The 22,918-nt window shown below is 39.6% G+C and overlaps 1 protein-coding gene across 1 annotated transcript in view; it reads right to left on the bottom strand.

Annotated features, from left to right (window-relative positions):
• USH2A (usherin) overlaps positions 1-22,918 on the bottom strand; it is a 558,238-nt gene that overhangs the window by 342,860 nt on the left and 192,460 nt on the right. Inside the window, exons 22-26 of the mRNA XM_026657662.2 lie at positions 17,180-17,306; positions 16,670-16,771; positions 9,602-9,790; positions 8,918-9,048; positions 1,061-1,334 (exon numbers count right to left, since the gene is read on the bottom strand). Coding sequence (XP_026513447.1) covers positions 1,061-1,334; positions 8,918-9,048; positions 9,602-9,790; positions 16,670-16,771; positions 17,180-17,306 — 823 coding nt within the window. The remainder of the gene's footprint in view (positions 1-1,060; positions 1,335-8,917; positions 9,049-9,601; positions 9,791-16,669; positions 16,772-17,179; positions 17,307-22,918) is intronic.

The following is a 22,918-nucleotide window of genomic DNA, read 5'->3' as shown; positions in this document are numbered from 1 at the left end:
TTTTATACTATGTCTATTGCCTAGAAGACAGCAAGATAAAGCACCCTCACTGGATTCTATATGGGTGATACTTCTTTTACCCAAAGGCTTATGATCTGGTGTCTGCCTACAAGTCATGCAGAATTGGGGTACTGCTAAGGGAAATTAGGGAATTATAACATTTGCCTCTTGAAGATGTCAATATACTAAAAGGGCACAGACAGCCCAAGCTTAACTTAGGTCTAGTGAAAAACCCACACCCCTGAACAACGTAATTAAACCGACCTAACCCTCAGCGTAGCAAGCATTAAGTTGATGGAAGAATTAAGTACGCCATCTTGGAGAGCTGGATTACCTACTTCAATGGGAGAACCCCTCCCATCAGTATAGGGAGTGTCTTCACTGAATTGCAGCTGCGCTTCTGCAGCATTTTACGTGTAGACAAGCCCATATTCTACCTAAGGCCACATCTGAACTAGAGGCCTTACAGCGGCACAGCTGTACCGATGCAGCCCCACCACTGTAAGATCTCGCATGTAGCCACTTTATGTCCCCAGTGACAGGTGTAGCAACGTCAGCAGGAGAGCATCTCCCGTTGACATAGTGCTGTCCACACCAGCGCTTCTGTCAGTGTAACTTGTGTCGCTCGGGGGGGGATGTTTTTTCACACCCCTAAGCAATATAAGTTACACCAACAAAAGTGCTAGGGCAGACGTACCCTAAGCTAACAGCTCTGATCAGGAACAACTGATATGTAAATTAGGATACAAACATCTTGACTTTGCAGGCAAGCTAAGGGGCAGGTGAGATCTAAGTGACCTTTGAGACGTTAGGCTTGGAGCAAGAAGTTTAGCTAGATGGGGTGGACAGATGGAAATGTTAGCAGAAACATGGGACAATAACAACAGTAGGGAGAACATCTGTATTTCCCCTTTAGACTTGAAAAAATACTACATTGTTTAAATGCCCCCTAACACTGTACTGGTGCATACATTTAGTACCATCTCAGAGCAAAGACAGCTGTCTACAGAATTACTAACACCTATTCCTGCAATGCTGGATTTCCCTTGGATTTCCTTACCTGGTTCTAATCCTAGTTCTTTATAGAAATTCTGTAGCTCAGAGGGGATTCCCCCTACATAGACTGGAGAGTTTACTTTCAGTTGCTGAGCACGGGGTTCCAAAACATGCTCTGTCAATTCATTCATACTTGCAGAAACTCTTGAGCCTTCCTTCTTCACAGCTACTCTCTTCCAGTTTCCATCACAATAGGACAGCCCCGCCCAGAGAGCCACTTGTGTAAAAACAGTGTCAGTTTTTAACAGGAAGCTCAGAATTCCACTCTTCAGTTCAGCCTGTATTTTAAAATAAAAGAAAGGTTTCAAAAATGACAGCCACAGGGGAGGAAAAGGGCAATGTGTTACTGACATTTAAGACATTCAACTGAAGGAAAGGTACAAAAATATTTTTCCTTCAAGTAATTGTAATGACAATACAGTTGTTAACATAGGATATAACAACTGTAGCAAGTACACTTCTATCAATTAATGACACAATTTGACATGTAACAAAAAAATTCTATTTTTTTGAAACCTATTTAGGACTTCTGTATCAACAGCAGCATAATTGACTGAAAAGAAAAGAACAGCTTAAAGTAGGACTATTTCTATTTGACTTTTTTGAAAATGACAAAACACCATTTTCTTCCGTCAATTTAATTTTTGGAAAAATGTGACATGACAATAAGGAAATTAAATGTCAGACCCGATTAAGCTCCTTTTAATTATCTAGTGAATGCAATTTCAAATTTGAACAATAACATATTGATTCCATATTTCATCTTTATTGTTTTATATCTCTCAAATAATTGTTTCTGTATGTATTTTCTAGATTAATATATCAATTTTGAAATATGAATATATTTTACCTACATTTTCATGGTGGAAGTAAAGTTTCCATATGCTTTACTGCCAAATTGTTTAATCCGTATTGTCTGAGATGCACCAGCAAATATGTTTTGAGATTCCAAATTGGCTAGTACAGAACACTGATAATTTAAAATATGGTAGTTGTGAATACAAAAAAAAATTAAAAAATTAAAAAATAAAATAAAAAAACAAAAACAAAAAACAACAAAGGATAAGCCAACAGAAAATACATTTCATTTTCCAAGGCAAAATCTTAAGTGACATAAGATTTTAAAATATAAAGATAAAATATAAAATATAAAGATAGATCTATAAAAATATACATCTTTAAAATTCTTTTGGAAAAAGATGTATCTTTTTGAGAAATAGAGAATACCAATGATATCTCACTTTAAAGTATTTATATTTTGATTGCATTTTAGTAACAATTACTCCAAGTGTCCAAAAAATGCTAACCTACCCCACAATAAATGTGGTTCTTCAAGATGCTGTAGTCAGTGTGGATCACATGCATCTCATTTGTGTAATATCTAGGGTCTTTTGAACAGCTGTGTCAGTTGAGGCGGCAAATGCACCCTGTGCCTCCTTATGTTCCCATGTGAGGGCACAAAGGGTGGAGTGGCTATGACATTCCCTCAATGACGTCATAATTTTAAACTCTGGGTAGATGAAGACTCCAAAAAGAAGGGACACTGGACAGGTCATGGGATTGACACTGACTACAGCATAGAACCACAGTTACTGTAAGTGACTGTGCTTTTGTCTTTGAGTATGAGTCAGAGTGAAACCTACTGTAGGTGACTGGCAAGCAGTAAACCTCAGAAGGATGGGAATGAAGAATTTCAGCTGCATCAGTCAAACAGTGATTGAAGTACTCCTCTCCTGAACTTGGCATATGACCTAGCAGCTAAGGTGCAGGTATAGTGCTTGACAAAGGTCAGTAGGTTATTCCACATTACCGCCTTACAGACTTCTGATGTTAGCACATTCCTGAAGCAGGTGGAGGATGTTTATTCTGTGGTGGGGGGAGCCTTGATGTTCAGTGGGAGAAGTACAGCAGCTAGTTGGTAACACAGTGAGCTACACTGTGTAATCCATTTCTATATTCTTGTTGATGAAATGGCCTGAGCTTTAGAACGCCCAGCTGTGGCTAGAAATAGATATGGTGACAGTCTGAACAGTTTGTTCCTGGCAGTATAATAAAGCAAAGCCCTAGATACATCTAGTGTATGTAGTTTCTTTTCTCCCAGTGCAGAGTATGGCTTCAAGAAGAAGACAAGCAGGTTGACTGACTGGTTTAGACGAAATTCTGAGACCACATTAGGAATGAAAGGAGTAGGGTGACCAGACGTCCCAATTTTATCGGGACTGTCCCGATATTTGCTTATTTGTCCCGTGTCCCGACCTACCTTCGGTCGGGACGCGAATTGTCCCGATATTTTGCCTCCGCTCACAGGCGGAGCGGAGCCCGGAGGGGGCTCGCGCCCCCCCACCCTGACCCCATCCTCTCCTTCCCCCATTGGATCCTGCCCCAAATCCCTGCCCTGCCCCGCCTCTTCCCCAAGCATGCTGCATTCCTCCTCCTCCCCCTCCCTCCCAGGCTTGCTGGAGGGAGGGGGGAGGTGGAGACGGAGTGGAGGCAAGCTGGTGGGGGGGGGCAGGGCGTGGAGCTCGGGCGGCCGTTTTTTGGGGGGGAGGGGTTCCACTGGAGGGAGGGGGGAAGTGGAGACGGAGCAGAGGCATGCTGGTGCAGGGGTGGAGGGGGCGGCTTTTTTTTTTCTCCGCCCCCACCCCCGATATTTCACCTGTGTGATCTGGTCACCCTAGAAAGGAGTGGGGGCTGAGTATCACCTTGTCCTGTGCAATGTCATATAATGTGGTTCAGCCAGAAATGTTTGAAGCTCACTCACTTTTCTGGCTGACACAACAGCAACTACAACATGGCATACGCCATTTTGTAATGAGACCTAGGAAGGTGCGGGGAAAAAACCTGCAGTGGGCAGCTATGGAATTATCTGCCCATAGAGAAGTTGGCAAAGTGCTGTGACTTCTAACCTATTTTCCAATGCAAGTTTGTTCTGATCAAGGCTCCCAACGACAGCACCATCATTTACGAGCAGCGTGCTATAAATCTCACTTCCACTCAGTGTTAACTTTTTTGTGTGAGCTTAAATACACAGAGAACACTTCTGACATCCTTATGTGTGTTTGTAACATCGGACTCCAAGAGACTAGAAAATGTACTCTGCACATAGCACTCCTTGAGGTGAGGGGATGAGGTGAGATGAAAATTGCTAATGGAGGCAGGGAAACATATTCAACCACCCATTTCAGTGCAGTAATAACCAACTGAGTTGTAACACCTACGTTGACTAAAACGGAAAGTGACTTTAGAGGGGGAAATTATTTTTCTCTTTGCTTACTTTGTGCATTTGACAGTGCTTTTTGTACAGTCATTTCCTCTTTATAGTCAGATAATCATTTTTATCTATTTCTGTGGGACTTCCACATAAAGGGAGAAAGAAAAACACTTAAAAATAAGAAAATGTGGCTGTAAAGGAACAAAAACGGTCAGGGGGCAAGCATAATACCCAAAATTAAATTTAAAATTGGGAATAAGTCCATTTAGTTGCTGTTTCATTTGTAAATTAGAAATATCCTAAAAATCAACACTAAGTGCTTCTTGTTGCTGTTTTCTAATTTATGACAGAAGTTTAAAGAGGAAAGAGAAAAAAGTTTTAAATACATATCGGTGAGTGAAATGACAACTGACAGCAAATATGATGTATGCAGTGTTGTCGTAGCTATGTTGGTCCCAGGATATTAGAGAGACAATATTAGAGAGATATTACTGGACCAAATTCTGGTGGTGAGAGAGAGAAGCTTTTGAGTCTTCTTCAGGTCCGCAAAACCAACTCAGGGCTTGTCTTCATTTCCGCACTAAATGAGCGCCGCTGCGATTGATGGGGTGGCGTAAATTCAGCGCATCTGGTGAAGATGCGCTATGTCGACAGGAGCACACTCTTCCATCGACGTAATTAATCCACCTCAATGAGAGGTGGAAGCTATGTTGGTGGAGAGCGTCTCCTGCCAACATAGCGCGGTGCAGACACTGTGTTAAGTCAATGTAAATTAGGTCACTCTGGGGGGTGTTTTTTTCACACCCTGAGCGACATCACTTACATTGACTTAAGCAGTAGTGTAGACAAGGCCTTAGGGTGTCACAGCTAGACACAAGCTGGAACAAATGGTTTAGCATAAGTAGATGATACATATTTCAAGGGACCATTCAAGGTGAAGTGGCCCTTTAACACTCCTCCAGTCATAGGGAGGGGAGGAATGGGGGTGGGGTTGTTATGGGTTGTAGATTGTTGTAATAAACCATAAATCCAGTGTCTCTATTCAGTCTATGATTGTTAGTGACTAGCAAAGTTATGAATTTAAGCTCCCAGGCTCATCTTTTGAAAGTGTTGTGCAGGTTTACTTTGAGGGTGAACAATGATTGATCACTCCATATCCGATCTCTTTCTGAGAAGTGTTCATCCACAGGTGATATGGTGTTTTTCTCTTTTATCATTTTCCCGTGAATTCATTCAAGAGCATAGTGATTGTCTGATTCAAACTGCACACCCCTAGTTGTCACCTACCATCCCACATTGGAACCCGTACGGTGTATCATCAAACAACTACAACTCATATTCAATGGGGACTGAATCCTGAAAGAAATCTTTCCTGAATCCCTCTTCTGGCCTAGCAACAACCCCCCAACTCTCCAAGCTCATCATCACAAGCAAGCTCAAATTCAAAGCGGCAACAGACCCTCCCAGAACAACACATACAAAACATGCAGACATATCTCCACCGCTACAATGATCAACACCTCCCATAACATACTTTTCAAGATCTATGGGTCCTACACATGCCTGTCACAACACGTGGTGTACCACATCCAGGTCACTAAATGCCCCAATAACAACTATGTGGGTGAAACCAGACAATCACTGCACTCTCAGGTGAATTCACACAGGTAAATGATAAAAGACAAACACCACATCACACCTGGGTGAGCACTTTTCACAAAGTGATCACTCTATATCTGACCTATCAGTGCTCATCCTCAAAAGAACTTTCATAACATGAGCCTGGGAGCTTAAATTCATAACTTTGCTTGACACTAAAAATCATATCCTTAATAAAGACACTGGATTTATGGCTTATTTCAACAATCTGTAACCCACTAACCCTTCTTTTTGACCTATGACTACCGGGGTGTTAATAGGCCACATCACCTTGAATGGTCTCTCTGAATATGTGCTACCTATGTATGCTGAACTATCTGTTTGATCTTGCATTTAGCTGTGACACACCAGAGTATCTTTCCCAGACTGGAGGAAGAGCTCCATGTAGCTTGAAAGCTTGTCTCTCTCACCAATACAAGTTGGTCCAATAAAAGATATTACCTCACCAGTCTTGTCTCTCTAGAAAATATGGTAACAGTCTACACATAATAGACTTGGTAAACATTAAGTATGGAGAAGAAATATTTAGTTTAATACAAGCGGATATATTATTATTATTATGATTATTATTAATTATTTGTGTTACCATAGCACCTCAGGTCAGTAGGCACAGACCAAGACCCATTGTTCTCGGTGCTGTACAAAGACAGCACCTGCCCAAAGGATTTTACAATATAATTTCTTAGATTATCATCTTTATGGCAGGGATTGTGTGACCCCAAACCTGCAAATACTTGAGCATGTGGGTAAAGTGGGTAAATTTACCTACCCAAAAGTGTTTGCAGGACTGAGCCCTAGTTAGTGCAGTGTGACACACTGGGGCCATAATCCTGATGGCATCCTCTGGGCAGCACTGTTACATAGATAATGAATTGGAGCAATAGAATGAAATTAGGCAGACTTCTGGCACTGAAAATTAATAAGGTTTTGGAGCTGTTTAAACCAGGAGCTGGGGGAAAGCTGATGGGGCAGAGGAGTTCACAGGTCAGGCAAACATATCTGCTAGGGATGAAGGACGGGACAGAAATTATAGCTGAACTGGAGCAGGGATGGGTTGGGATCAGACAAGTAAACTCTGACAGATCAACAAATGTCTGACTAAGGAGTTAGATAAAAACCAGACACCTGCTCACAAAATATAAAGACTTATATAATGAATGCCAGAAGTTTAAAGCAAAAACAGGTGAATTAGAATGTCTGGCAATGAGACATAACAGGCATTAGTGAAATGATGGAATGACAAAAATTAATGATACTGTAATGTCTGGATATAAAACTATACAAGGAGGGTAGATTGGATCATAGAGATGTGAGAAATAGCACAACACCCCAAAAAGAATCCCTAGAATCTAGTGAGATAATTCTGAGTGGAAAGATCCACATAGTTGAAGCTGTATGGATACAAAGTCCAAGTCATGAAAATACAAACATACGAGTAGGATTATACTACCAGCCTCCAGATAAGGAAAAGGATACTGAATGAACCATGTTGAGACAGATCAAGGGGGCAACAAAAGCTAATAAAACAATAATAATGGGTGATGTAAATATATTTAACCTATATATAAATTGGTTAAATATAACAATGGGACAAGGTATAGTGAAGCAATTTATTGTCACCTTAAATGACCACTTCTTGGAACAGCTAAAAGAAGAGATCATTCTCAACCTAATCCCATATAACAAACAGGGGTTGATTCAAGAAGTAACTGTAGTTGAGCGGCCAAGTAATAGCAACCACAATGAAACTAAGTTCAACATCCTTGGAGAAGTAAAGGTACCAAAACCCACGACTGTGACATTAACATTTAAAACCAAAGATACAGAAATACAAATAATAAATAAATAAGGAAGCATGGCAAAAAGGCATCTTTGTTCAGTTCTGGTCGCTCTATGTGAAAAAGGATATAGCAAAGATAAAGGAAGTTCATAGATGTAGATGCCAATGTAAATGACTAGAGACATAAAAAACTTCTCTATCAAGAGAATTGAAGAGATTGGGGAGGTTTTACTGTACAGAGGAAACAAATAAGGGACATGTTATAGGTATAAAATTAATGATGGTGTGCAGGAATTGGATTGGGCTCTTCTGATAACTTTCGTTCATAATACAAGAAAACAAGGAGAAATTTCATAAAATTGAAAGGCAGTACATTTAAAAATAATAAAAGGAAATAGTGTTTCTCACAATACACAATTTACCTGTAGAACTGAAGAGTTTAACAAGACTAAAGGACTGGACTAAAAAAATCCCGAACAGAGTTTTGATAAAGAAGTAATGCTTCACCACATAAACCAGCTTCTTCCTATTGGAGGTTAGGAAGAAAACTTCTCTATAGGCAGATAATTCCATAGCTGCCCACTGCAGGTTTTTCCCCCCGCACCTTCCTCTGAAGCATGTGATATAGGCCACTGTTGGAGATAGGATAATGGACTAAAATGGTCCATTAGTCTGATCCAGTGTGACAATTCTTATATTCCTATTAAAAATGGAAAATTATTGCTAATAAGAAAAAAAAATCCTGATTATGATGATCTATTAGGGCGTGGAACAGTTTCCTTAGGGATGTGATGGAACTCTTGGAACTTGAGATAGTTAAACTGACCTGGATAAAGTCCTTGTCATGTAAATATACAAAAGAGAACAATTCCACACTGTCAAGGGAATGGACTTAATATAGGTCTTTTCCATCTCTAACTGATTCTAATTGCTTACAATCCAGTAGAAGATGTTGCAATGTATGTGACATATTGATTTTTTTCTTATTTAAAATATATACATGAATTATATTTTTTTCTTTTCAACCCTTTTGCTATACATTTTAAAATGCTGTACAGATTGGTATTTGGTGAACATATAAATATAAGATTACATTGTTTGAAAAAATAAAAAACAACAAATGATAGTGATTTTAGGGAGAGACAGTAACAAGAAAATCTCATACAAGGTATCTGAAAAAAATATGTGTAATAATTCATTTCTGAACCTACTGCAAGGTAATCTGGGCCTTCTTTGTTGTAAACAAACAGAAGTAATCCATTCAGTTGGTCTGTTCTAAATTTAAAGGAGATCTCAAAGTCGAGTCCACCATGAAAAATATCTGAATGGAGTTCCAGGAACCCTTGAAAGACAAAATAACATGTTTTTAAAATAAATAAATCAAAGCAGAAATCAAAAGTAAGGAAAGATGCGGCATTGCACAGTCATTTATAGAATTCTAACAGAGGACGCTGCGTTGATGTTCTAGAACAGTGTCATTCAGCCTTGTAAAGCCACTCATCATCAAATGGAGCAAAAACCCAGGAAGGAGAAACAGTGCAACAACCTAATACTTCATTGTGATTTTTGCATCATGGTGTTCCACTGATGCATCACGGTATTTTGTGTTAATATTCAGTAGGTGTGCCCTCTCCCTTCGTAGGCACAATCAGCACCTGCAAAATATTTCATTGTAGTAAATGTGTGTGCATCTCAAGCAGCTGCACCTCTTGCTGACTGTAATTCATTCTGTGGGCATGAATTGCTCTTGTAAACACAGAAGCTAAGCCTTAGCCCAGCTGAAAATAACCCTGTGTAAGTAAGAATGTGTTTAAAAAGAGGACAATTGAAATACAGGTGTGGTAATTTATTCAATTTGAGAATTGATAGGTCCACTATATAATATACTATTTTACCTTTGCCAAGAAAATGTGCTCCTTCCATAAGGACAGTGGGACACCCTTCCCAACTGTGATAGACGTTGTTTTGCTCTTCAGCATCCTGCCATTCTAAAGGTTCCCAATTTTCATAGGGATTGTGTGTTTTTTTCAAAAACACATCACTGAGACACCCCACAAAACCTTTCTGGATTATTGTCTTCGTCCCTGCAAAAGTGAAAATATCATTTAGGAAATGAACCACCTGATATTAAAATAAAGACAAATATGCATACATATCATACTTCACACACAGATGGAGAGGTATATATGTATATAAATATCAATCTCTTTATGACAGGTTTCAGAGTAGCAGCCGTGTTAGTCTGTATCCGCAAAAAGAACAGGAGTACTTGTGCCTCCCTGGGTCAAATCCAGACTCTAGTGCCTGGCCAGCCATTAGGGAAGCAGCCACCACTCTTTGGCCTGGAAGGATTCTGAACTTGCTGAACTGCTTCATGGAGGCTCCTTCAGATCAACAGCAAAAGTAGCCCATATGGATGCAACAGCGTGTACATGCCCCATGAGGATTCTAAGGGAATCCTAAATTAGCACTCCTCCATTTCAGGTTTTACTTCTTAGAAATACCACGAGGAAGGGGATGCAACCAGTGGAGGGAAAGATGTGGTCTCATAGAAGCCACTGTTTCTGAATCTGGCTCTGAACCCCAAAATCAGAGTTTCCTGAGCAGTATGGGCTCAAACTCCCCTCTCCACTCAGTACAACGGACAGGGTAGTTCCTATCCAATATCTCTAAGAAATACAGGTGAATGGGGTTTCTTGGTAGCCTTGGCTGGGGAAAGACATGTTGGGAAATAAGAGATTGTACACATCCATTTTTCCTAACTGGAGAGGGATCTGTAATAAGGCAGGTTTTACTGATGGCCCTCTTCTGAAAAATATATAAAAGTAAACCCACTCTGATTAGTTTGTTTGCACAGTCCTTTTGAGTTACATGGGATTCTGAGGCAGACACCTGGAATGATTGTCTGAACCAATTCCTTAAAGACTATGGATGCATGTTTTTCTGTTCTTGGTAAATTGAAATAAAGACACAGGAAGTGGAAGCTTTTTGGTTTACTAATTCCATGCACATGCTGAGTTTTTTGTTGGTTTTTATGTAATACCTACATGCACTCATGGATCCCTCCCCCCCATTCCCTGTGTGCTGCATTGCTGGGCATACGTATGGAACAAGACTCCACAATGTGGAGAGGTGCCACCCTCTTGTGTGCTCCCTGATATCCAGCCTCATATTAAGTAGCATAACTACATTGGCTGCATTGCCAAAGAGCCCTCTGCAGCTTCTCAGGAAGGGACAGCATTTGCCCTTCTGTGTTATAACTGGATGTTTAATGACAAAAGTAAGTTTGTGCTACTTTTGATTCCTGTAAACCCTGCAGAATTAACACAATGACAAGAGAATGAGCTGAAGTCTACTCCAGGCAGCACACCATGAAAGGAAGTTGTCAACTAAGTTCCAAGTCTTTACTACTGATGGTGCTGTAAACACTGTTTGACTTAGAGATCCCAGTGCTGTCAGTTAGGAAAAACATCTTTTTACTTGTAAACTGAGCAAACATGATATGGAGTCACTGAGACACAACAAATATGAAATCCCAGAATACCATTTTTACATAGTCACTTCTTAGACTCTAAGAGTAAGGAGGATTTTAAACAGCGGTAAAATTGCAGTGTGTGTAATCCGCACTCTCCTTGCATATGGACACAGCCATGTGAGGAAAGTGCAAATTATTACAATAGAGGTCCAAACTGCGGACTGCATAGGTGAAATATACCCAGGTCCTTATCGAAATAGATAATAAGTAACCCATTTAGCCACTTCATTGTGTTCCACTGCTCATAGTATAATGTGCTTTGTATGCAGGTGTATGAAGTAAGGCAATAAAAATTCAAGTACATAAGCAATTAAGAGAAATAGTATGGTCCAGTGGCACCAGACTGAGACCCGGGAGATCTGACTTCAGTAACCTGATCCATCAGAGACTTCCTGTGTGATCTAAAAGTCTTTTAGTTTCTCAGTTCTCCACCTGTAAAATGGGCATGACAGTACTTCCGAACCCCCTACACAGCGGTGTTGAAGGATAAATACAGCAAAACTGTGAGGAACTCAGATACTACAATAATGAGGGCCATATAAGTACCTAAATTATCTAGATAGATGGATAACAGTTAAAGCTGGTGAAAACACTGTAGTCTAGCATTGTTTCCTATGCTCCAGTACTGGAATAATTACTGAACATTGTGTTAGGAGTCACCCTACCGCTAGACTTACTTTATTTTGGATGAGATGTGAAAAAGTCTCAGGGTATGTCTACACTATGAAATTAGGTCGATTTTATAGAAGTCGATTTTTAGAAATTGATTTTATACAGTCGATTGCATATGTCCACACTAAGCGCATTCTGGGTTAAGCTCCCAATGCCTGATGGGGCAAAAACATTGTCACAGGTGGTTTTGGGTACATGTCGTCAGTCGCCCCTCCCTCTGTGAAAGCAATGGCAGACAATAGTTTCGCGCCAGACACCACGGCGATTAGAAGAGCAAACCAAGGCGCGCTGCGCATCAGAGAGGCTTTGAAAACCAGTTTCATGACTGGCCAGGCTTCGGTGTGACAGTTGTGTGTGTTTCTCCTTGATGCAAACCCGCCCCCTTTGTTGATTTTAATTCCCTGTAAGCCAACCACCCTCCCCCCTTCGAAATAAAGTAACTATTGTTTTGAAACCATGCATTCTTTCTTTATTAATTAAAAAAAAAATGAGATAACAGACAAGGTAGCCCGGGTGGGGTGTGGGAAGAGGGAAGGGCAAGGCCACATTGCTTATTGTAGCCACAGTAAAAATCAAACTGTTTGAATGACAGCCTTCTGTTGCTTGGGCCATCCTCTGGAGTGGAATGGCTGGGTGCTCAGAGCCTTCCCCGACCACCCGCGTTCTTGGGCATCTGGGTGAGGAGGCTATGGAACATGGGGAGGAGGGTAGATGGTTATACAGTGGATGCAGCGGGGATCTGTGCTCTTGTTGGCTTTCCTGCAGCTCCAACAGATGCTTCATCATGTCCATTTGCTCCCCCATTAGCCTCAGCATCGCGTCCTGCCTCCGCTCTTCGCACTCACTTAATTCTTTCCTGGCCTCTGCCACTGGGATAGCCTAATTTTGGTAATTAATTGTTCTGTGATTATTAGCAGGTAAATATGCCCAATGGTCTGTGATAGGATGTTAGATGGGGTGGGATCTGAGTTACTACAGATAATTCTTTCCTGGGTGCTGGCTGGTGAGTCTTGCCCACATGCTCATGGTTTAACTGATCGCCTTATTTGGGGTCGGGAAGGAATTTTCCTCCAGGGCAGATTGGCAGAGGCCCTGGAGGTTTTTCGCCTTCCTCTGCAGCGTGGGGCATGGGTCACTTGCTGGAGGATTCTCTGCACCTTGAGGTCTTTAAACCACGATTTGAGGACTTCAATAACTCAGACATAGGTTAGGGGGTTGTTACAGGAGTGGGTGGATGAGATTCTGTGGCCTGCATTGTGCAGGAGGTCAGACTAGATGATCATAATGGTCCCTTCTGACCTTAAAGTCTAATGAGTCTATGAATGCCTCCATGCATTAAGCTGTGCCCTATCAGTGCGGGAGGACTGCATGAGCTCGGAAAACATGTCATCGCAAGTGCGTTTTTTTGCCTTCTAATCTGCGATAACCTCAGGGACAGAGATGATAGGGGGAGTGTAGAAACATTCTACGCTCTACGATTCTGGGGGGACTGCATGGTCATCTGTGCTGCTGAGTTCGCCACGCTGACCAAACAGGAAATGAAATTCAAAAGTTCCCAGGGCTTTTCCTATGTACCTGGCTAGTGCATCGGAGTTCAAAATGCTGTCCAGAGCAGTCACAATGGAGCACTCTGGGATAGCTCCCGGAGGCTAATACTGTCAATTTGCATCCGCACTATCCCAAACCTGACCCAGCAAAGTCGATTTTAGCGCTACTCCCCTCGCCGGGAGGAGTACAGAAGTCGATTTTAAGAGCCCTTTAGATCGACGGAATGGGGTTTGTTGTGTGGAAGCATTCATTTTTAAATCGACCTAACGCAGCTAAATTTGACCTAACTCCGTAGTGTAGACCAAGCCTCACTTACTTGTAGACATTCAAGAACCCATTGCAATTTTGCATGAGTAGGGTGTTATGTCCGGTGTCCTGGTTAAATATAAGTATTCATTACATTTGAATTTGGGTAGCTGCATTCTACATTCCTCTACTGTTTCAACTGGACAAAGCACCTTCTGTCCTATATTGGCATGCAGCGCTGCTGAGCTAAATAGTTGTTGCATTTCAGCCTTGATGTTTCAGTAGTTAAGTTCTTGGGCAATTCAATTTGTGGGAATAAAAGGGGTAGTTTTAAATTGTTGGACTCCAAGTAATTTTGAATTAAAAATTACTAAAAATATTTAGTTTAGAGAACCAAGACATGATAGGCCAGCTCTTACCAACTGTTTCTCTTAATGCCAACACAGAAGCTTGGCTCATATAGAAGCTCAAGACCAAGCAAAATAATCACATTTATTAATCACAGCTCTTTTTTTTGTTAAAGAAAGGAAAAGAAAACATCAAACACCACAAATGACCTAACACAAATGTTAAACTGGTTACTTCTGCTACAATCTATTCTGCATGTCTCTCTTTGGAGAGTTTGAACAGAGATTACATCCCTAAGAGCACACACCTCTGAGGTGTGCTTTCCTTTTGGTTAGTTAATACCAAAGTATATTGTTTTCCCAAATTATTGTGAATCCATTCTTTACTATATCTTTAGATAACTAAGAATGTTTATACACGGGCAAAAGAATTTTGTGAAAGAGAGCAGGTGGACCTGTTGGTTATTAATAAATAATCAGCCAGTATATAGCTGGCCAAGTAAGCAATTTTAACTAAATTCTATGAAACCGAAGAAATATTTATATCAGTTACTTATAAGAAGCCATTTAAGGAGCTGTCTTGAGACAGCCCAATTAACCAATATTAAGAATTTTAAATTCAATTAAATACCACTATTTCTCTGTTTACCAATGTTTAGCCCGACTCCTCATGGACTAACCATTTGGTTATTAACAGGAGAAACTGTTAGGGCACGTCTTCACTACCCGCTGGATCGGCGGGTAGCAATCGATCTATTGGGGATCGACTTATCGCGTCTAGTGAAGACGCGATAAAATCAATCCCCGATGGCTCTGCCGTCGACTCCAGAAATCCACTGTGGCAAGAGGCGGAAGCGGAGTCGACGGCGGCGCAGCGGCGGTTGACTCGCCGCCGTCCTCACAGCCAGGTAAGTCGACCTAAAATACGCAACTTCAGCTACGCTATTCACGTAGCTGAAGTTGTGTATCTTAGGTTGACCCCCCCCCCATAGCGTAGACCTAGCCTTAGTCTTTTAAGTTACAACAGCATTTCAATATTCCAACAAAATCATTACAAAAGTTTTAAATCTAATCCCTTGGCAATGTTTTAGCTAACTTTCTCTCATGAATCCCTGCTCAAGTCTTGGAGAGGTTTCCTTAGGCTAGTTTCTTCTTGAGTTGTCTTTGTTTTTCTTATCTGTCTGTGGCAGTTTGTTTGTAGAGATGGACAGAATGAGTTAAATAGCGCTTGCTGCTCAGAGGGTGAGTGTGGGGTGCTCACTTCTGTCTTATATACCCATCTCCTTTTCCTGAAATTGTAAGAAAACACACCTCTTCCATGCTTTTTTAGATGTCCCTCTTTCATGGGCTCCATGCCTTGGTTCATGGCTTAGGTGACACTTTCAGCTCCTGAATATGTACTTCGTTTAATGACTATGCAACATTTCTTTAATCGCCTTTGTTCTTGTGGCCAGAAAGATCAAGATAGAGTTAAAACTAACTTAAAAAGAAAAAATTTAATTCAGTCTATTTTCTGAGATATTTTCAGTTTTAATAGAGTTTGACGGAAAAGAAAATTCGGTTTTCCAGAAGTCCAAACATGCCTATTTTTTAGTAGCTCTTAGAAAGAGCTTTTCAATTATACCCAACTTGACCCTTTTCTGATGACATTTATACCATCTAAAGGACCTGGAGCTGGGAACCAGAGGTAGTAAGGCCCCCCGCTTGCCACACCACAGAGGGCAACACCACTGAAATTATAATTCTGTAGATTTTTCTGAATCAAATGACAATTCCCTTACCTTTCTGTCACTAACTTGCCCACAGAATGAGATTTTACTACACTATGCTCCTAGATGATTTTTGTGTGGCTTTAAACTCAGGTTTTCCTTTAAAAAGAAAATGGGAAGGGAGATGGTATAGCACCACTTTACCTCTAGATTTATTGCTCTGATAACACAACATAACTGCATTCCTGTCACAATCAGCTTTCTTACTAAAAATGTTTATATGGTAAGTCTGCTTGATATTTGCTTGTCCTTGGGACACAGAAGTAGAAAACATCTGAAATTTCTTCTATTAGCTTTAACAGTTTTTAACATAATTAGCTAAACATGTGTATTGTCCTATTTCTAAGCATCTTTGCTATAGCACACTTGTAACGATATATTAATATTCAGTAAAGGCACAAAGAAGTTTGTAATGACAACATTATTATAACTTAATTTTTATTAATATTGTTTTTGCATCAACACAATATATATTTATAGTTTTGAAAAGTACTTTGGAATCCTTATGCTACATAAAATATGAAATGCGCTCACATGCTTTATGTATATGTTACTAACTTATATGTACGTATCCTATATAAGTCAACATATGTGTGAAGTAATGTTGCTTATATTGCTAGTGAACTCAGCCAAAAAGCAATTTCTATCATTGAAGATGCAAATACAAGAAAATTTGTGTGAATGTATTTTTGATTAAACAATTATCTAAATAATTATGTAAATTAAGTGCTGCCCTCGGGTTCCTGGCAAATTATCAATGCAGCCCTCAGTGTTGCAAAGGTAGGTTAGTCAATCCCAGTGTAGTGGATTTCAGATACATCACATGAATAACACAACTATACTCACTCATGTCCTTTCTTAGGATAGTATAATCCTGTGGAAGTCCTCCAACAAAAACACCTGTGTTTTCCCCAATAATGGTACTGCCACTTGTAGCTGAGGACGAACCTAAAAAAAGAAAGGGTATTATTTTTCTATGCAAAGTTTTCAATAAATCTTTAATTTAATAGTGATGCTGTATCACATATTAGATCCAGGATTCAGATATAGTACTATGCATGCTTATATTGTGCCCTTTTACACAAGCCCCAGGATGCTTTACAAAGGCATTTTACAATAGAATTACATAATAGCAGCATATCATCAAGAAGTATAAAGAGAGACAAAAATCCTAGAGTCTAGTATTAAAATTGCCAATGATTTACAGACCATAGCAGACAATGTACTGTGACCAATTTCTTCATGAAAATTTGTGCAAATATTTTCGACACACAGAAGAGGGTAAATAGTGAAAGTGAAAGCAAGTGAGTAATATCCTGATGATAATGATATAATGTGATGGAATGGGTTAATTACCTGTGAACTGACTATCCACAGTGATTTTTCCCAAAGCCTGATTTCTTGTCGCAATTATATGGTGCCAAATGTTATCATTGTATTGTCTTCCGCCATCATTTATTGGAGTAACTGCCACTGCAGATCCCTTTCAAGAAATATTTAAAATATTAATAGAAGGTACCTGTGACGTTCCCCTGGTGTTATCTGGACCGGTGATCTGCTAGGTCATGCCAGTCCTTGACTCTGGGAGCCAGCCTTACCCTGCTCTGCTGTGAGAACCCCCTCCTGGGCTGTTCAGGCACAGCCTCTGGCATGTAAGCTGCTTGGATTGTACAACCAAATGACACTAGCCAATATCTCCGGTCCCAGACACAACCCTAGGAACATCCGCCTTGCAATGTCCAGTTATGCCCGCTGGATGCTGCAAGTATATATGAGTTCATCAATTTAACAAAGAAATTGATATGTACCAGGCTTGCTATCCCAAGGGGAGTCTCTGACACACTTCAAACCAAACGCACTGCTTCAAGTAGAATAAACAAACAGATTTATTAACTACAAAAGATAGATTTTAAGTGATTATAAGTCAAAGCACAACAAGTTGGATTTGGTCAAATGAAATAAAAGAAAAACACATTCTACGCTGATCTTAACACTTTCAGTGTCCTTACAATCTTAGATGCTTCTCACCACAGGCTGGCTGGTTGCCCTTCAGCCAGGCTCTCCCCTTTGATCAGCGCTTCAGTTGCTTGGTGGTAATGTCTATAGATGGAGGTGGAAGAGAGAGGAAGAGCATGGCAAAGGTCTCTCCCTTTTATCATGTCCTTTCTTCCCTCTTGGCTTTGGCCCCCGCTTCAGGGTCAGGTGAGCATTACCTCATCGTAGTCCCTGACTGACCAAGGGAAGGCGGGTAACTCATTCGAAAGTCCAGCAGATCCTTTGCTGCTGTCTAGGCCAGTGTCCTTTGTTCCTGGGAGGCTGGGATGGGTTTGTTCCATACATGCCCTGATGAGGTGTGAACTGCCCGTCTGTTCCTGAAGAGTTTTGCCTGGGCTTGTTTTAAGCCATGAGGACACATTTTCAACCTCATAACTATATACATGAAATTATAACCTATACCATTACTATAACAACAATGCTCAGTGCATCTTGAGCCTTCAGAAAATAACCGACATGACAAACTTTGCATTGGATACCACACAATCATACCAGAAGGATGAACATGGGGGGGGGGGCAGGGTGTTCCCCCGAGATACAGAGTGTCACAGTACCTCGCTAAATTATATATGCAGGTGAAATAGAGGCATTTAGGAGTGTTGTAGCCTTAATCTCAGACATGTAGCAAAGCATCCTGCAGTATATAAAGATTTGCAAAAAATACCTCCTCTATTAAATTTATGCTAAAATAGTGAACAATGGTTAACATTGCGCAAGCTTTACTCATCTCTTTGCAATCCCAATCCTTGGTCAATTAGCCTACTCAAAAGTTTGTGTGTAGGACTAGGGATCAAGTTTAGTTGCTACTATGAGTTAGAGCCTAAATTCTTTTCTGACTAACCCCCTCTGCAGCTCCACTGATTTCAGAGGGGTGGGGGGGGTGTTAAATTGAAATTCTGTAATATTTCAACAGACAGTTATTGGATGACTGTTAGGCAGCCTGCAGTGTGTGAAATGAGTGTCTGGTATACAGAAGCCACCATCACATTTAACACTAATTGGGATTGTTTGGCAGTTTCTGTCTCTAGGTAGTCTCTCTAAGTAAAGGTACAGGAATACTTATAGGGCAGTATTGGGAAGCTTGCACTGCCATTGTTCACCCCATTCTGTGGATAAAGAGAAGACTTCAATCTTAAGGACAGTCAGTCCAGTTTTTTTGGAGAAGAGAAAAGTCATATAAAAAATTCAGCTGAAAAAAATCAGAGGGGGGTGGTTTTAAGATGCCATTTGTATGTAAGAGATGCATGCAAAACAAATGCTAATCTAATCATAACTCTTTCCAAGTTATATTGAAATTATTTTGGACATACAAAATTGTAAATGATAAGATAAGTGAGACACACTTGGAGATCTCAATGGCTAACATCTAGTACAAAACTTTTCTAAATACACCAGGTAAAAGGAAAATAACTGATGCAGACATCACATCCAAATGAATTATTCATTTTTTTAAACAGATGTTTCTCTCATAATACTGTAGGAAAAGTGACTGTGTCATAGGGCAATTCCTAGGGATTGATGTCTGATTGGTGTTTAAATCTCCCAGTAATCCTTAATAAATACAATCCCAGAGCATTAAATTACACCTGACTTGCAGGGATAAAGTGCCTTTTTTCAAGGAATTCAATATTATTCAATAGAATTCATCCTTCAGGGCAGGATACCCCTGCAGAACAGACAGAATTTTAAGGCTACAGAACTATATACTGAACCTTCATTGTTACTGTTTCAGTAAAACTTTAAAATACTTTGAGTGAAATCACATCAGTGAAGTCAGTGGGAGCTTTGCCAATGACTTCATTGGGACCAGGATTTCACCTTTTGTTCTTAAAAGCAAAACGCTGTACTTGGGCAATGCACTGCCTATAAGTTTGAAAGAAGCCAGCTTAATGTAACACTCTTGGAGAATGGAACATTTGAACAAATCATTAGCTTTTATTTTTAAAATCAAGAAGTCACATTCTAATTAGCAGGTGAAGTAGCTCTCACTGGTGATTCCAATCTACATTAGAGAGATGTTGGCCTTAATGGAAAAGAGTAGACACTTGTTTTAATGCTAGTTTCCACTGCAAATCTCAAACACAGGAGATAAGCTTCTTGTTAATAGATCTCAGGTGATTAGGGGGAAGAGCAAAAAATAAATGTTTGCTATGAAGCAAGCTTGACAATGAAATACCGTGAATATTTGACAATGAACTACTGCGCTCTCTAATTATTATCACAATTCTTATGCACCCCTTATGCTAAAGAAAGAGAAGCATTATGCTAATATGTTATATTTTGTACAAACACCTGAAGCAACGATTAATAATATTGTGTCTCTATGGAACTTTTTGTCTAGAGATCCCAAAGTGCCTTAACTATTTAATTAAAGATTCACAACCCCACTGTGAGCTAAAAATAATTACCCCCATTTTATAAATGGGAAAAACTGAGGTGAAGAAATAAGAAATAAGCCAATTAATAATGGCTAGGATGAGGATAGTTGGTCATAGTTGATTTTTTTAAAATCACACTTTTATTTGTTGAGATTTTAACCACTGAAATGTACTTAGCCATACATCTTCCACTTTCATTAATATAGATATAAAAACTGTGAACATATTGATTGTATCTGTTTCCTCCGCTCTTCATATATTGCTTGTCTTCTTAGGTTGTAAGCTCTTTGGGCAAGATTGTATCTGATTGTATGTGTGGTCAATGTCTACTACATTTTGGGTGCTATCAGAATACAAATAATACACCTCTACCCCAATATAACGCAGTCCTCAGGAGCCAAAAACTTTTACCGCATTATAGGTGGAACCGTGTTATATCGAACTTGCTTTGATCTGCCGAAGCGCGCAGCCCCGCCCCCCAGAGCACTGCTTTACTGCGTTATATTCACATTAGTGTTATATCGGGTCGCGTTATATCGGGGTAGAGGTGTAATATTAATAACATAACTTTCTCAAAGGCACAGAAAGATGGAGAGGCAAATGCAAGAGAGTGGCAAATCCAAGAACAGAATCCAGGAGTCCTGACTCCCAATCCCCCTGCTCTAACAACTAGACCACAATGTGTGTTCAAGCATTCCAAAACGGATATTTCCATGTTCTTAAAAAATAAATAAAATGCCATCACTAATCAAGATAAAAATGAGGAAAGAGGATCTCTGAATATGTATTTGAGGCATTGCCCCTGTTAGCAGCAAGGTGCCAGGATAGATAGAGCAATGGTCTAACCTCGTATGCATTTTCTATCTGCCTACAAAATGCCAACTATAGAAGAACTTTTTAAAGAATAGCTTTCTTGTATTTTTTTCTCCCTCCCCTCATCAATACCTTGTTAATATTTGGAGCAACCCTATTCAATGGGATAAACTAAATGACAGGTAGAGATGTGAAAGATTATTAAAAACTGTATACCTCTTCTAGAGATGGAGCTGAAATCACATTAAATTATATTCTAATTTAGCCTAAGATTGCAAATATAATTGTACAGTGGTTTCTACAATTTGGTTTAAAGCTGGCTACAATTAGGTCAAATCCTGCAAAATCCTATGCTGTACCAGAAATAGTAGTATTACTCACAGCAGTAAAGTTAAGCACACGTGTGTGAAGGTTGTCGCCTTATATTGCAATTTCATTACAACTAGGTGAAATCAATCCTTCTGAACAAGAAGCAGCTGAGACTGATGGATACTCATCTGTACAGTAAGTAAAACTTCCCAGGCAATTATTTAACTGCAAAAATGCTAGTTTTCTTAGACAGTAGATATTAATAAAGTAAAATTGACTTTGTTACTGTGAGGACAGATTTCAGAAAACTATTTTCCAAACTTGCAAATAAACTCTTGTTTTGTTTTTTGAAATAGTTACTGGCATCTCTGAAAGTAGTAGCTGATTTGCCACTGTACAGCAGTAAATGAAAAAGATAGCTTTGTAATTTTTGTTAACACCTTTGTTCTCAACTTCTCTCCCTTTCAGTGATCTTAATATTATACCGATGAAAAAAGTAGTGTACTGATGCGATAAATACTAATATGATTCTGTTGAACACTACTACCACAACCTTTAAAGCTGCATTAGCCTAAAAGAATAAAACTCCGTTCCATTCAAACTTTATCTGAGTGTTGCTGGCCAGTATGTTTTTAATTGGATGCTGTCACTGAGCATACCATGCATGAGAATACGTATGATGTATTTAAGATTATAAAAATGGAGTAATTTCCCATGAGCATATGCAGTATGTTTTCCACATAGATGCATGTGCCTTTCTTAAAGGTACCTGCATCCTAGGTATTCAGGCATGGTTTGTATATCAGTTCACTGTCCCACAACAACAACACAAACCCACATGCACTTACATGGACCCAGGCATTTTTTCATATACTATTTTTATTGTCTTCTACCTTATTTCAACATTTAAATATTTTACAAACACACATTTCATTATCGTAGTTTAATAATTAAAACCAGAACTGGTGTCATGCCCAATTAATGTGCCCTGGTAGCATGCCCATTAGTTTTTCCATTAGTGAATTCAACAATACTAATGGGATTACTAGCATGGGATGCTAATTGGGCGTGACATAAGAAACTGGCTTACTTCTTAGCATACCCTTGCTAATGATGAAATTAATGAGCATTTTATTAAATGCTGTCTCATCAAAGTGTACTTAGTTAGCGTTAAAATTGTTACAAACGATGCTGCATTCTAAAGATCAGGTGTCTGAATAAGTGGTTCTTCATATTATGTTTGGCAACAATCTAGAGCATTAATAGTTTTATACATCAGAAACCACATTTATTTGTACCCAGTTCAAGCTGGGACCACACAACTGCATGTGCCAACCTGTGCTTAATTTTGGAGGAAACTATTCTCTGGATTCAAAATACATTCTACTAAATGCTTCCGTAACACATTTTTCCCAGAGTAGCAGAATGATACTGTGATCATATTTAAATATTCTTATGTAAAACAAGGCATTTCACATTTGGAAAATCAAACGCTTTGTAGGGACCATATCTGAATTAATTTCTTGAACCATTTGTCAGG

Source organism: Terrapene carolina, unplaced genomic scaffold (assembly GCF_002925995.2).
Source record: "Terrapene carolina triunguis isolate 2854851 unplaced genomic scaffold, T_m_triunguis-2.0 Scaffold262, whole genome shotgun sequence".
Lineage (NCBI taxonomy): Eukaryota > Metazoa > Chordata > Testudines > Emydidae > Terrapene > Terrapene triunguis.
This window is presented reverse-complemented; position numbering and strand designations above follow the sequence as displayed.